This window comes from Sus scrofa, chromosome 9, assembly GCF_000003025.6.
Source record: "Sus scrofa isolate TJ Tabasco breed Duroc chromosome 9, Sscrofa11.1, whole genome shotgun sequence".
NCBI classification, from domain to species: Eukaryota; Metazoa; Chordata; class Mammalia; order Artiodactyla; family Suidae; genus Sus; species Sus scrofa.
The window spans coordinates 55,495,863-55,512,385 of record NC_010451.4 but is presented as its reverse complement, the minus strand read 5'-3'; the positions used below and the strand labels follow the sequence as shown (position 1 = coordinate 55,512,385).

At 45.2% G+C, this 16,523-nt stretch overlaps 1 protein-coding gene across 3 annotated transcripts in view; it reads left to right on the top strand.

Moving 5' to 3' along the window:
* The window catches only part of ETS1 (ETS proto-oncogene 1, transcription factor), a 134,917-nt gene continuing 118,599 nt past the window's right edge, over positions 206 to 16,523 (top strand). Inside the window, exons 1-2 of one of the 3 annotated variants that reach the window (XM_021101985.1) lie at positions 206 to 345; positions 14,950 to 15,032. In XM_021101985.1, the coding sequence (XP_020957644.1) occupies positions 14,964 to 15,032 (69 nt within the window). In that variant the 5' untranslated portion in view covers positions 206 to 345; positions 14,950 to 14,963. 3 annotated transcript variants of the gene reach the window in all.

Genomic DNA, 16,523 nt, shown 5'->3' with positions numbered 1-16,523 from the left:
TGAGTTTAATTTAATCGAAGAGCAATTTTGATGATATGAATTAAGGTGTGATCTGGCGTTACCTCAGCCAATAACGCTATTTCATTCTCCAGCTGAGCCTGCCCTAGTGGCTGCCTTCGTGGAGTCAGGGGCCAGTGCAGCACTGCCTTTTTTCCAGCTTTCCTGGGCTTGACCACACCCCCCAATTTGAGGAGGCAGCTCTATTAGAAACATTATGGCATTATGGTCTTTGCATCCTCTTTAGCCTCCGGGCAGAGGATTCCCGCAGGTAGTTGGAAAGAGACCACTGACTTAGAGGGAAGCTCACTCAGGACCTAGTCTTCACCCAGTCTCCACGGCAAAGTAGTAAGTGGGGTGTGAGTTTCTGCCTAAAACTTTGCAGCCCATTTTCCTTTTCCCTTTTTTTTTTTCTTCTTTTTTTTTTTCATTTGCTGGAATTAACTGGTAAATTGATGGGGACTTTCAGGATACCAGCGGCTTTCTCTTTCCTGTTTTCGCATTTTACTCTTTTTTTCCATTCAATGGTTGAATAACAGTTTTCAAAAATACTTCCTAACTTGGTTAGAATAGTCTGAAATCAAGACTGTTCCCCTCTTTCATCTCCTCTAGAAGAGCAAAATCATGCACGTTTTAGACCCTCGCCGATTAGTTGTCAGAGGTGGAATTTGGTTCACAGCTTGGAGCACTTCCAATAAAATAAAGCTGTGCTAAAAACATGGACATTTCTTTCCTTTTTTCTCTTTCACTCCTAGTGAGCCGTTGTTGTACTTTTTTTTCTTTCTTTTTTTTTCCCCCTTAAGCTCAGCGGCTTAATGAATTGCTTTTACTGTGAGGAAATTGCTACAGGTTTGGGTCTTGCAAGTTAAACTAGGCTTTTTGATGTCTGCCCCTGCCTCCAGACTCAGAGCTCTCCCAGGTCCTCCCGCCCTTGGGAGTGGACTTGAGTCGGGGGAGTCTGAAAGTCAAGGGGGACACTTCGTACCTCCAGCAGAGCTGGAATCCCTGGGCAGCGCTGTGGATGAGCCCAGGGTGTGGACGGCCCCTCCCCTCCATTTGGTGATTTTTATATCTGCCAATCTCACTTTGTTTGTGACTTCTTATCTACCACTAAAACGTCTGTTACCCCCCTCCCCCTTTCAAAATTGCATTTGATGTAGGCGAACCGTTCAAAAGATGCTGGATTGCAGAGATCAGGGCCTGGGATTGTAGGTTTTCCTTATTACCTTTTGGATGAAGGGTGTTTTGTTTTTTTTTTAAATCTCAAGGCCCCTTTTCTTCCTATGTCATACCACTACTGCGCAACTGAAAAGAGAGAGATTTGTTAAACAACAGGAAATCCAGCTTCTAAAATCGTAACTCTGGCAGTTCCATTTGATTTGTAAAGTGCCTGGCACTCTGACTCTTTCAACAGTTGTGGTTCTGGAGGGCACCGCCTTCTTTTTATCTAAAAAGAAACTCCTTTGCTTCTGGCCGGCTCGGGACGCGCAGGGAGGGCACTGGGTGGTCCTCAGAGCTGTGGAGATTCTTCCTACCTGTTGTTTCTGAGCAGAGGGGCCGGTAGAGCTAATGAGTTAATGCCTGCAAAGTGCTTTGAAGATGAAAAGACCTTTTCATGTGTTCCGTGTTTGTAGTTATTAATATTAATATTTGAAGAAGCATGCTGCTTCTAATTGTAAATCAACAACTCCCATCCTTGCCAACTCAGGAGTGAAAAAACAAACAGTGAAGGCAGCCACGCAGCCTCTTCCGTCCTGGTTCCGCTGCTGAGGATGTGGGAAGCCGCCGAGAGCCTGATTACATCTTTGCTTCCCGGCTCCTCACACCCAGGTGCTGGCTGGCAGAGGTGCCAGGACATCCATGAGTAGATCCTGGGGGAAGGTGGGTGGCAGGGGGCAACCCTTCCACACCTGGTCACCTGGGACCTTGGAGAAGGGATTGCGAGCATGGATCTGGGCCACTGGGTGGGCTCCGATTGTCACGGGGTTCAGACGTGAGGGGGGTCGGATCAGGGACCAGCCCTAGGTTCAGAGTCAGGATTGTGGATGTGGACTCCAGTTCTATTTGAGATTGACCTTGTTACTGAGAACAAATGACTTGATGGGACTGTGCCTTGTTTTCTTCGTCTCTGAAATGTGAAGAATGATATGTGCCGTACCTATCTCAGGAAGATGAGAGAGGAGAATTAAACAGTGCAGTTTTGGAGAATAAAAACAGTGCCAAAAGGTCGAAGTAACATCGTAACACAGGAAGGTGCAGGTGCTCAGGGACTGCGAGCCAGGGGCAAACAGATGCTGCCAAACAAATCCTTGGCTCTGCCATTTCCCCCCTCTCTTGCCTCCGACTTGCTGCCTGATTCCCTACTGATAATTCGAATTCTGTTCCTCCTGGTTGTATTGATTGGTGAACAGATTTGTGCTCAACAGCAATTCTCCTTCTCTAATTACCCTCTCAGAACTTCCATCAGTACATCAAACAGCAGAAGGAAACTGGGCATCTTTCCTTCCTTCCTCCCTCCTCCCCTCCCTCCTCCCCTCCTGTGTGTGTGTGTGTGTGTGTGTGTGTGTGTGTGTGTGTGTGTGTTTCTGTGTCTCTCCTTTATGGAAGTTAAAATGTATACAGTATTAGAGCAGAACAAATGTGATGAGCAGTGATCTAGTGACCCTGGAGGCGAATCTTGTGAATTCCTTCAATCCTGGGCCAGCTTAAATATGAACAGATTTTTTTTTTCTTTTTCTTTTTTTCTTTTTAGGGCCGCACTTGTGGCATATGGAAGTTCCCAGGCTAGGGGATGAATTGGAGCTGTAGCCGCTGGCCTGAGCCACAGCCACAGCAACTCGGGATCCGAGCCGTGTCTGTGACCTACACCACAGCTTACGGCAACACCAGATCCTTAACCCACTGAGTGAGGCCAGGGATCGAACCTACATCCTCATGGATGCTAGGCAGATTTGTTTCTGCTGAGCCACGATGGGAACTCTCCTTTTTTTTCTTCCACCCCTTTGTCCCTGCTCTACTGAAAGTGTAGCTTTAGGGAACTCAACCTTTTAATCCAGATGGTTCTCTGGATATAATACCTGGTCTTCTCCACTTCACCCAAGGAAGGATTATAGTCCCCGAAGTTTACTGAGCATTTAGTATATTCCTGGGCCACTTGCTTGGTGCATTGCTCATTTAATCGACAATGCCTTCCGGGTGGCAAGGGGTGGGGGTCTCTTGTTCTCCCCATTTAGCAGATGAGGACTCTGAGGCCTTGACCTACTTGGTTGGTGGAGGGATGTGATTAGAACCAAAAAGAATGTGTGTCCAGAGGTGTGGCTGGAGTCCTGTCTCGTAGGAATCTTAGCAGCTTGGAGGCTGAGTTTTTCTGCCTAGGCTGATGGTTTACTTATCTGAGGGAATACTCTGACTTAGACCTGTTTTTCAAAGGGAAATCCATCAATGAATGATTCACTGTTAGGAAGAGACCGAGTCTGAAGAAAGGTTACAAGGTCTAGTTGACTGGATCAATGACTCTTTCCTTCAGTCCTTCTTGGTACAAATATTGATGAATTTCTCCCCTGGGCCCAGCCTTGTGTTGAGTGCTATGGTGGCAGAAAAAGCAACACGTTAAGTTCCATTTCAAGAAAATCAATGTAGGAGTTCCCGTTGTGGCTCAGTGGTTAACGAACCCAACTAGTAACCATGAGGTTTTGGGTTCAATCCCTGGCCTCGCTCAGTGGGTTGGGGACCCAGCATTGCTGTGAGCTGTGGTGTAGGTTACAGACACGGCTCGGATCTGGTATTGCTGTGGTTGTGGCATAGGCCGGTGGAAACAGCTCTGATTAGACCCCTAACCTGGGAACCTCCATGTACTGCGGGTGTGGCCCTAAAAAGACAAAAAAACAAAAACCAAAAACCAATGTACTTTATTTTAGGAGGCAAGATTTTACCTGAAAAGGAATTAAAAATAAATGGCAATATAATTGTTAAGTGATATGCTACAGCCTATGAACGCTTTGGGAGTTCAGATGGAAAAAAAAAAAATGTTACCTAGAACAGAGAGAGAAGGATGTTTGTGATTAATTTTGTTTTCAAAGAAGAGGGTACCTTGGATGTTCCTGCTGATCCCATGCCTTCCTAGAAGGCACAGTTTGGGCAGTACTTACTACGAAGTCAAGCAGCCAACTTTGAGGGAAGATGTCGAGGAAATCCTCTCAATGGGGGAAATACAATTTACAAATTTTCAAGAGCTGTGGAAGCATAGAAACCCTCAGGATTTGAGTCTTTTGCGCATTTTTGAAATGTTTCAGTTTTTTATTTTGAAATAATTTGAGGTGCGTAAAAAGTCGCAAAACATAGTACAAAGAGTTTCCAAAAGGTTTACGTTCTTTGGAATTGTGCAAAAATATAATGCAAATGACTCCTTAATCATCTTTCTGTGCCTCCAGCTGATCTTTAATCCAGAAGGATTCCTTTCGGTGGGGAAAGAGCGGTGATGCCAATTTCTTGACTTGAGCGACGTAGTAACTCAAGCCCTGGCTTCTTAGGAAAGGCAGGAAAGCCTTGTAGGACTCGGCCATCACCTGGTCCATGACTTGAGAGGCAAGGACAGGTCTAAGCTGGACATTCTCCCTGGCCGGGTTGGTAGTGCAGCTAAGATAAAAATCAAACCTATGCTCAGCATGTGGCCCAGATGTCGTCCTGCCTGTTCCTTGGTGGGCTCTGCCTTCCAAACACCTTCTCGTTATAACTGCTTGGTAGTTCACCCAAGCGAATCCAGACACTGCCCTGCTACTCAAAACGAGGTCCCCGGACCAGCAGCATCGGCAGCACGTGGGCTCCTGTTGGAAATGCTGAACGCCAGGCTGTCCTTCAGCCCTGCTGACTGAGGCTCTGCCTTGTAAGGTGATTCTTAAGTGATTCCTATGCAAATCCTTTCGGCAAGCACTGTTCTGGAGAAAAAGCAAGAACAAAGAAAAAATATTTTTAAACGATCAGGAGCTCTTGGAACATTTTCCAGAGTGGCTTACTACTTCCTTATGTTTATACCTAAAGTGTTCCTCCGGGAAAGAGTCACATTCCTATCAAAAAGCTACTGGTTTAACTCAGGAAGCTGCACTGGTTCCCCATTTGTGTTACTCAGTCTTTCATGGAATTTGTTTCCCACTGTAAGAAAAATGCTTAATTCTGAGCTTTATGCATAACAATGGCACAGACAAACTACCATTCAACACCAGTTGTGGCTCTTTTCTCCTGTGAAATTCTTGACTGAGGCTACTCAACCTATGGTTTTGGGAGAGAATCCTTTTTTGATTATTTAAATGCAAGTCCTGGAGTTCCCCAAGTGGCTCAGTGGAAACAAATCTGACTAGGAACCATGAGGTTGAGGGTTTGATCCCTGGCCTCACTCAGTGGTTTGATCTGGCATTGCTGGGAGCTGTGGTGTAGGTCGCAGATGCAGCTCTGATTGGACCTGGGAACCTCCATATGCTGCTGGTGCGACCCTAAAAAGTGCTTGCACGCGCACGCGTGCACACACGCGCACACACACACACACACAAGCAAGTCCTTTAGAGAAAGGGATGAAGAGTATATAGGTCATCTGGCTTCTGGCTCTAATATCTGAATTAAATAACCTCTGCTGCCTTGGGCAGTAAAAATAACAATTACTAAAAACCGCTCTTACTATTATTTAGTAAATGCTTACTAACACCAGGCACAGTGATAAAAGAGCAATAATAATAATAACAATAACTATTATTTATGACTATTTTATCATGTGTAAAGGATCCTTCAAAGCACTTTTTTTTTTTTGTCTTTTTAGGGCCATACCTGCAGCATATGAGGTTCCCAGGCTAGGGGTCCAATTGGAGCTGTAGCCACCAGCCTACACCACAGCCACAGCAATGCAGGATTCGAGCCGTGTCTGTGACCTACACCACAGCTCATGGCAACGCCGGATCCTTCACCCACTGAGTGGGGGCCAGGGATCAAACCCGAGTCCTCATGGATGCTAACTGGGTTCGTTAACCACTGAACCACAAGAGAAACTCCACTTTTATTTTATATAACCCTCCTCAATAATCCTGAAAGGGTTGGTATTTTTATCTCCATTTTATAGTTGAGGAAACTAAGACTTCGTGAGGTTAAGAAATGCGCCCATGACCCACCCACTCAGTAAGGAGCTCCTGGTCAACCCACAGCCTAGCACTCCTTTAGCGCTCCACTCAACACTTAACCCCTCTGGGCTCCTTCATTCAAATAAAAAGGGGGGGGGCAGATTTGAGGAGATTTTTCCAACTCCAAAATTCATTGACTTTACAAAATCCCTCTTTATGCCAGGAAGCTGTTTAGCATTACAATGAGAAATTTGAACCTTACAATTTGGGCAATAGAACAAATGAAACCCCACCGTGAAAAATCACAATCAGTCCAAAAAGTCGCTCTCTGGATCTGACAAATTTAAGGCAGCTGGTGTGCTTTAGTCCGATTTTAAAAGGGCATTATTAAAGCTCTCCTGTTCTGGGACCTTGTTCTCTCCATATCTGTATCTTGACGGTGTCTTTCAGTTTTGTTGAGAGCTTCTTAAGAGCCAGGACCGTACCTAAAATTCTAGATTATATTTGACCTAACTCCACACGCTGTGAGTTGAACAGCAATTATTTAAACGTCTAGGCTCCTTCGGGATTTCTTTGGCAGCCACCCCGGGGTTAGAGTTGACATTTTAGCTTGCTGCTCTTCCCTGGGTTCGACTTGGCCCAGAGTCTCATATACCAGGACCTCTGTGATAGCCTTCCTCGTGAAGCAAAGATGCTTGACATCCGTTGCTCTGGCTTACTCTTTTTTTTTTTTTTTGTACCTAGTTTCTTAGGAAAAATATAATCCCATTTTTTTATTCTGTTATTTATTTATTTATTTATTTGGGTCTTTTTTCTTTTTAGGGCTGCACCTGCGGCATATGGAAGTCCCCAGGCTAGGGATCTCATCGGAGCTGTAGCTGCCGGCCTATGCCAGAGCCACAGCAATGCCAGATCGCTAACCCACTGAGCAAGGTCAGGGATCGAACCTGCAACCTCATGGTTCCTAGTGGGATTCATTTCTGCTGCTCCATGACAGGAACTCCTGTTCTGTTATTTATGGAGTGCCTGCTCTGGGCATGGCACTGAATACATCTGACAGACAGCAGTGGTTATTTGCTGCATTTCATGGTTCAGTAGAGGATTTAAGGACTAGCATAGGAAGATAAAGCTGTGGCCACTTGTACTGTAAAACAGCGTATTGAGGGTTCCCTTTATTCTTCCAGAGGGTGTTCCCACACTTGAAAGAGTAGAGCATTAGTTTCTGAAACGTTTCAGAGACCAGGATTGGCAGTGCGCTCGTAAAATTGCTGGACATAGAGGAGCGGGCAGGTTTTATTGTATTTCCTTGATGTTTATGAGAGGCTGTGCCATTCTGCCCAATGTTGCAGGTGCCATTCCAGCAAAGTAATAGTGAGGGATTTGTTTCCCTGAGGCGGAAACATAAAACAGTCTATGAGCCCCTCCTTATCCCCTGATTGATATGGTTCAACAGACTAAAACCATCTTATATTCTCTCTCCTTTTCAGGACATAGTCATGAGCAGCTTTTGCTGTATAATAATAATAACAAGAGTCCCATTTTAGTATTCCAAGAAAGATCAGTTGAGTTCTGTCAATTCATACAGAACCTGAAAGTGTTATACTTGATTAGGAGGTGGGTTTGTTTAGAGCCATCAGAGATGGATATGAGTCATTTTCAGGCCTCTAGTCAAGATAGAGTTGGGGGACTAGTGAGCAGTGAAGTTGGGGGGAAACAAGACTGACGTGTTCACTAATCTGTGAGTTGATGCTTCATGGGCTTCGAGAAAGAGCTGGTGAATTTGGCTTAAGAAGCAAAAGCCAATAGCACATGAATCAGATCCTGGCCTCCGCAGGTCACTGCTGGCTTCTTGAAACAGGAAGGGCAGTTTCCTGCCATAATATTGGAGTACTCAGTCAAGAAAATGAGGTTCTTAGAGAGTTAGGACAGAGAAACCAAGTTCAATTCTTCTTACTGATTTCTTTTCTAACCACAAAGTTTGCTTGAGGAGGGAGTAGAGGGGATTGGTCAACAATCTAAATATACTTAGGTCTGAGTGCTTGGAGAATTGGACTTGGTAGCTTTTGTTACACTTCCAGATCTGGGGCGGGAGTGTCTTCTAAAGGGACTTGAAAAATACCAATGGACTGCTCATGAGAACTAGAAAGAAAATAATGGAAAACAATAGGCTCATCAATCGGGCATGTCCATTAGTTTAGGGAAAAATGTGATCCCGCTTGCAGTTAATGTTAAAGGAATCTAACCTCAGGGTGGGCATATGCACAGATGTCATCATAGATGGTGACTCTCCTTTATGTCCCAGAGATACCTTCACTGTCTTGGGTATACTCGGGCACTGAGATGTAACTTGCACATGCTAACTCTTCATTGAGCCAACAAGTGTCATGCATGTCTGAGATGTGCCAGCTCAAAAGACCCAGTCCCTGTCCTCTAGGAACTCATGATGCAGAAGCAGCAACAGACACAGATGCAGGAAGTACTGTGAGCTTTGGTGAGTGCACTGTGAGAGTGAGTCCCACAGAGGACGGTCAAAGATGGCCATCCAGCTGCCGAGAAGGCTTAGGGAAAGCTCCCTGAAAGCGGTGACATGGTCTGAGTCTTCCAAAACAGATTTATGCAGCTTTCAGAAAGAAGAAATTCAAACTCTTTCCATTGTCCGGGAAAGATGTTGCCTCTGTGACATGGGTGATAGTGTTGCCTTTAGTTTGGCAACGGTGCTGTCATTTGGGGAAAGTGTTCTTTATTAGTTTTTTTTTTATCTATTTTTTATTTTTGGCTGTGACATGTGGAAGTTCCCCGGCCAGGGATCTAACCAGCACCAAAGCAGTGACCCGAGTTACAGCAGTGACAATGCTGGACCTTAACCTGCTGAGCCACCAGGGAACTCCCAGGGGAAATTGTCATTTACATGGGTGGTCCTGTTGGAAGCCAAATTCTTTTCCTCCTGCATTCCAGGCCCAAAGAGTATCTTTTCCTTCCTTCCTTCCTTCCTTCCTTTCTTTCTGTCTTTCCTTCTTTCTCTCCTTTTTTTTTTTTTTTTTTTTTTTTTTATCTTTTGCACCTGCAGCATATGGAGGTTCCCAGGCTAGGGGTCCAATCAGAGCTGCAGCTGCTGGCTTACGCCGCAGCCACAGCAATGCCAGATCTGAGCTGTGTATGAGACCTACAGCACAGTCATGGCGACGATGGATCCTTAACCTACTAAATGAGGCCAAGGATCAAACCCTTGTCCTTATGGATACTAGTCAGATTCGTTTCAACTGAGCCATGATGGGAACTCCCCCAAAGGGTATCTTTTGAATATACATTTATATGAATCCTAAATTGCTGATATTGGGAGAAATGTTAATTGCAAATCTATTTCAATTTTGCAGAGGAAAACTGCATTTTCTCTGACCGCTTTATTGCACTTTTGTATTCCCCATGTGTAGTCTTCATACCCAGGGTATGTTACAGCCATAATTCCTGACCTGTGAGGCTCACACAGAGACTAGAGGGCCAGGTTGAATCTAAATCGCAATGGCTTTGTTGATGACACTAAAATTTCCCTTCTCTGTTATGGAAGGCAATTTGTCAATATGAATTCAAATATAGAATGTACACTACCCATCCATTGTCCCCCAAATACCACATTTAGGCATTTAATGGGAATAGAAAATAATTTAAGAACTTTCGTAATGACAAGGAACTGGGGACAAATTAACTTTCCAGTAATAAGAGACTCCTTAAGAAAGTATGACGCATGCTTGACAGCTGTATACTTCGGGATGTGGAAGTGTATTTATTGACTTAGAAAGTGTCCACAGCATTATGTCGAATGTCAGTGAACAAAGCAGATTGCAAAACCTCATGCGGAGAATAATGTCATGAAGCTAGAATTACCATCGTGAGCATTATGTTATATCTCTGTTGGATTGGTACGGACACATTTAAAAAAACACCCTGCAGAATGTGGAACAAAGCACAGTTTTCTTTAGAAGGTAGAATTCCAGGTAGTTTTGACTTTCATTTTAAACTTTTGGGTGTATTTCTTGAAATCTTTTCAATAAATATATGTATTCTTGCCAAATATTATTTTCAAAAGAAAAAAAATTAGTGTGGTTTATGGGGTTATAATTTACCTAAAGGCACAGGCTTGCTGTGAAGTGTGGATGTATTAACCCCACAGAAAAATCCTTAAGGGATATCAGTTATTATCACCTAGAAATGCAGCCAAGCAGAGGCAGAGTCGATGGGAACTAGATTCAGCTTCTGCTAAGCCTGATCTCTTTGGAATTCCCTGCTTGTCTGCTGCCTTGGCCTGAAGCACCCCCCCAACCCAGTCCCCCCCTCCCCACACCTCCTTTCATTCTGTGTGTCACCCAACCTGCCCCTGGAGAGACCTGGGTGGAGGGAAGTGTTAGCCTGAAGATTCTGGCCTGGGTACCCGGCTTGTGAAGGGCGGGAGTCTTCACAAATGATCACATGTTTTACGATCACACATGGAGGTTCCCAGGCTAGGGGTGGAATCAGAGCTGCAGTTGCCGGCCTACACCACAGTCACATCAACCTGGGATCCAAGCCACATCTGCGACCTACACCACAGCTCACGGCAATGCTGGATCCTTAACCCACTGAGTGAGACCAGGGGTTGAACCCACATCCTCATGGTTACTAGTGGGGTTCTTAACCTGCTGAGCCACAACAGGAAGTCGTAGCTGGGCATTTCTATCAGAGGCGATCCCAGGAGAGTCCAGACCTGAGAAATAGCTCCTGGTGCCTAAGAAAACTACAAAGTTCCATCCCCTTGAGGGGTGTGGGGAGGGCAGTGGGATGGGGAAGGGTGGGGCTGGAGCACTGGGAACACAGGTCCCGGAGGCCCTGGTGGACCACAGCTGGCAGCGCAGCCGCCTCCTGAGCTCACAGTCACTTCAGACACATTTACTCTGCTGCTTGGACATGGCTGGTCCCATTTAAGGAAATGAACTCAGGACTCTCTGTCACCAAAGTGTTCAAATCATTTCTGCCTTCAGACAAGCCCATGGATGCTTCTAAGCTGGAGAGTTCGTCTTAACTCACACAGTTGTTTCACATTTAGTCAGTAAACGTTTATAACGCCAAGGCAAAAAGTTGGTCCAGCTGATGGCCAAATAGCTGTCGTGTGGGAGGGAATTCTCCTCGGCCAACAAGTCAAAAAAAAAAAAAAAAAAATCCCCCCCCAACACTCCTTTTTCTGAAAGGGCTTACGTCTACGGCAGCTGTTCTGTGTCACAATTTACAAGTGGAAACAGGGCAGGTTCTTTTTTTCTTTCTCCAAAAAATAATGAAGCAGTCATCCATTTCTGTCCCAGAGTTATTTCCTGAGATGAGAGCCCTTCAGAGCCCTGGCAACTCCCTCTTTGCAGCTTCCTCCACAGGCAAAGGGCTTTTCCCCAAGGGAAGTGTCCTTCACAGGACACGAAGCTTCGTGAATACAGCCCAGCATGGGATGCACCATATGCAGGGCTGCAGGGTTCCTTATCGCTCTGTCAAGCTGAAGGAGAAAACGTATTTCCTCGAAGCCTCTGCCCCAGCTCTGGGGATGTTGCCACGGGTAGGAATGTTGCTCTGGTGCCTTGGACTCAAGGCTGCTGAATCCAAAAGCACTTTCTTGTCCAAATACATACGTCAAATAGGAAGGAACATAGGAGGGTCAAGGTCTTCCATTGCCGGTGGGAGTCCAGGGCTGGTCCATAGGGCTGTTTAGTCAACCTTCTGTTGTTTCTTATCCCTGTCCCCCCAACTCCCCGCAGAACTGACTGCTTATTTTTCCCCTATTGTTTTTTGTTGTTTTCTTTTGGTCTTTTTAGGGCTGCACCTGCAGCATATGGAGGTTCCCAGGCTAGGGGTCCAATAGAAGCCGTAGCTGCCTGCCTTCGCCACAGCCACAGCCACAGCAACGCGGGATGCCAGCGGCATATGCGACCTACACCGAAGCTCATGGCAATGCCGGATCCTTAACCCATTGAGTGGGGCCAGGGATCAAACCCAAGTCCTCATGGATGCTAGTCAGTTTCGGTAACTGCTGAGCCATGACGGGAACGCTTTATTTTTCCCCTATTGTTGCTAAACTTACCATCTCATTGTTTTCTAGTTACATGTGAGCCTGTCTGCTCCATGCTTGAGGATGGAGCCTGTCTTTCTCTGCTTTGTCCTGAGTCCCATAGCATGTAAGGTCCACAGGTGGGGGTCTCGGTTTACCTGACTGTCTCCAACCAGCCAGAAGAGTACCTGGCACACAGCAGACGCAGGGGGATTATTTACTGAACGACAAACAAGTTCCTGGCAAAGGAAGCTTTCGATGTGCTTGTTGAATAAGTGACGGAGGACTGGGATGACGCGGAGATCTGGGGGTTTTTGGCGGAAATCGCAGGGCTGGACAGCTTGCACAAAGCAGCCCTCCCCACACCTAGACTTTTCCCAAAGGCTTGAGTTGCCCTGCAGGGCCCTGGAGGGATGATGAACCATTTTCCCCTAAGGAATCAGATCTGGGTTAAGCCGTTCTCAGTATGACACAACCTATGTCGTCAACATTTCAGTCTTATTGATGAGTAGATCCAAAACTCTGAGGTGGGGGCGTCTGAGTCGATGATGACTCACTGGGACTTTAAAATTAGATTTTAAGACAAAAAGCAGGAGTTCCCCCGTCATGGCGCAGTGGAAGTGAACCCGACTGGGAACCATGAGGTTGCGGGTTTGATCCCTGGCCTGGCTCAGGGGGTTAAGGATCCGGCATTGCTGTGAGCTGTGGTATAGGTTGCAGACACAGCTCAGATCTGTGGGCCAGCGGCAACAGCTCTGATTTGACCCCTAGCCTGGGAACCTCCATATACCACAGGAGCAGCCCTTAAAAAAAAAAGACAAAAACCAGGAATGCTTTGGTAGGAAGGGAGCCTTGAGCTCATCAAGACCATCTGTACCACTGACCTGCTCTAGTCACCTTCTTCTTCCTCCATGCCCAGTGCCCAGCGTCTGGTACCTGATAGCTGATGACTGTTTTTATAAACAAACACTGAGAGGTGACCCCAGCTTCAGACGGGGACAGGTCTTTGGACTAGAGTTCTTTGATCTTTTTCTACAATTCTACCACCAGAGAGTTCTTTCCGGGGGGTGAGGGAGGGGGGATTTTTGGCAATGGAGATCCATTCCCTGAAAAACCAGAAGACAAAAATCTTGATTAAAGTAGCCTAATTACCCTTGGCTATGTTAACTTTTTAAAATGAATATTATTTTGGTTGCATCCTACTTTGGGGAGAAAAGACATCATAAAAAGATGACATTTTAGTTAAAAACAATAAACACAGTTCTGGGATAAAATAGGTCCTCAGAAGATTTTTAACTCATTTCTCTGGACTGTACAATTTTAGCTGCTCAGGGATGGTAGCCCTTAGTATAATTTTGTATTACAGAACTTTATGTGATTTAAATACATTTCATATGATAGAAGACACAGTTGTTGGCTGTCAAGCTGTATCAAAATGGTGAACAAAGTTGCAAATCGAGCAGAAGACATATAGGATTGGTTATATACATTTTTTTTTTTTTATTGGTCATGAACTAGAGCAGCTTGATGTGAGATCTTAGTTCCTAGACCAGGAATTGAACCTGGACCGCAGCAGTGAAAATGCCCAGTCTTAACTCCTAGACCACCAGGGAACTCCCTTGTTAGGTTTCTTGAATTGAGGTCAGTGGTTTTAATTGTTAGCCAGTATAAAGGAAAAGGACAAATACAAACTGGAAAATAGTGAAGTTGAAACTAAAATGTTACTGCCTAACAATAGGAATTTGGTCTCTAAATGATATACCTAGGAACTTGATCTTCTAAATCATTCGAGAGACATTTTTTTTTCTTAGTGTGTAATTTTGGATTCAGGAAAGTGTGTGAACGAATGCATTTTAGAGAGTGTTTGGATCAACAGAAATGTTTGCTATATAACCAATTTTCCTGATGACCAACTGCTAGCTGGAAAATCCCTTCTACCAGAACATTCCTCAAGCGTGATGGTCATTCAAACTTTGAATGCAGATAATAGCTCTCAACAAGAGTTATTTAACAGCCCTTCTCCTTTTTTTAAGATGAATAACTTTTCCCCCTTGCAGGGTGTCTCTCTGTTTATCTGTCTCAGGGTCCTGGCTGACATGCCTGATCCCTAGAGGTTTTCCGTCCCTATTTTCTCCAGTCCTTTCTTTATTTGGTTGAGGTATGCCACACTGTGTACAGAGGGCCTACTATGTGCCAGGCCTGTCTGGGTGTGGAGGGTGATAGTTGGATGGGAATGTTACTAAAAAAGACACACAATCTCTGTTCTTGCCCAGAAACACCCATAAAGCGTCTTTCGTGGGCTCCAGCTGCTTACTTTATGCAGCACACACCACTGTTCACGCCACCTTGCAGTCCTGGGACTGCCTCTGTCTAGTCTAGAGTCAGCCTTACTCTCTGTGTGCTGGGGTTTAGCCCCTTTGTTTTCCGAAGTTTTTTTTTTTCCCTCCTTCTTATGGCTCTACTCAAGGCATATGGAAGGTCCCAGGCTAGGGGTCACATTGGAGTTACACCGCAGCCACAGCAATGCCAGATCCGAGCCTCCTCTACCACCTACACCACAGCTCCCAGCAAGGCTGGGTCCTTACCTCACTGCTCCAGGCCAGGGACCGAACCCGCATCCTCATGGATACCAGTCAGGTTCCCAACCCTCTGAGCCACAACAGGAACTCCTGTTTTTCCAAGTTTTAATCCCCTTCTCTGTATTACAGAAGGGCGAACCCCCAAAGAGACCTGATCTGAGCCCTCCTGTGGTCTCTAGCCCACAGCTCAGTGAACTCTTCCCTCTCACAGGTGCTGACAGCGTGATGAGCTACTTCGTGGATTCTGCTGCGAGCGGCCCCGCCCCCTACGCCACAGTGCGACCTGCAATGGTGGTAAGTGGGTGGATCCCTTCCCTGGCCCCTCCCCACCCAATGCAAGCTCCGCCTGCCCTCGCCTCCCCTCCCTTGCTTGGTTCCTACCGTCTGATTTCTGAGATAGAGGCAGACAGGCACCCAGCTCCGCAGCTGGAATCAGCTTTGCGTCTTGTGGAGGGGCGAGTAGTGATGAACTGATGTGAGATTAACTGTCTTTTTATCACCATATAAAGTAAAACACCCGAGACTGATGGATTTATGGAGAATGATTGCTTTAGTGTGTTTGCGTGGCAGAGGTTACGGCTCATACAAGAGTAAAGGTTCAAGCCAGCTCACTTCATTGGGTGAAGATTTTTCACAGGTTGATGTGCCTCAGATGCTCTTAGCATAATGTAACTTATTTGTATCCTACTTAAAAGCTAAAATACATAAGCTTTCTAGTTACAGAGTTTGAAACTGGAAATAAATTGTGACAACGAGTTTAGAGGAAAAACTCCCAAATCCTAGAATAAGAGGGGTAAAAGGAATTTTAAAATAGGACTGGATAAAGTTTCTTGCTCTATGGGGAAGAAGGCCCTCACCCCAGCTATGCACTGATCAGTGGAAATACTTATTGAAATTTCTTATAAATTTACTGTGTCAGAGATCCCCTAATGCTGGCATTAGTCAATTCCAATGTCAAATGAACTTTTAATGAATCATTAACTATTTATTCTAAATGTGTTTTTGTATAAAGACAGCCATCATAAATGTTGATTTTTTTTTCCTTTGGAAATTGTCAAATACATTTATTATTAACCCTTCCAAGTACATTTATAGGTCTAAATGGACACCAATCAACCAGAGATCTTTTCTTTAAAAAAATTTTTTTTAAAGTTTTATTGAAGTGCAGTTGACTTATAATGTTGAGATAATTCTGCTGTACAACAAAGTGATTCAGTTAATACATATATGCACTTTTGTCTGACTCCAGGCTTCGTCCCGTCTGGGGTTCTGCAGAATTTTTAGCACAGGCATCCTTCAGCTTGCCATGACCTCTCACTGTAATTATATATCAAAAGAGCTGATGCGTCAGAAAATTATTTTCTTTAGTATTGAACAAAGAATTACTTTAAAAAAGCTATTCTGTGTTCAAGGAATGATGAACACAACTTTCTTCCATGGCTGTTCTGTCACACACATATTTCTTCTTCTTAAAGTGGCTTCTGGGAGTTCCCGTTGTGGTGCAGCAGAAACAAATGCAACTATTAATCGTGAGGACCTGGGTTCGATCCCTGGTCTCACTCAGTGGGTTAAGGTCCCAGTGTTGCCCTGAGCTGTGGTGTAGGTCGCAGACGCGGCTTGGATCCCGAGTTGCTGCGCCTGTGGTGTAGGCCAGCAGCTGTAGCCCCCATTTGACCCCCAGCCTGGGAACTTCCATATGCCATGGGTGTGGCCCTAAAAAAAAAAAATGAAGTGGCTTCTGTTTTCATGTAAACACCATTCACTATATTAAACTAATTAGAATCA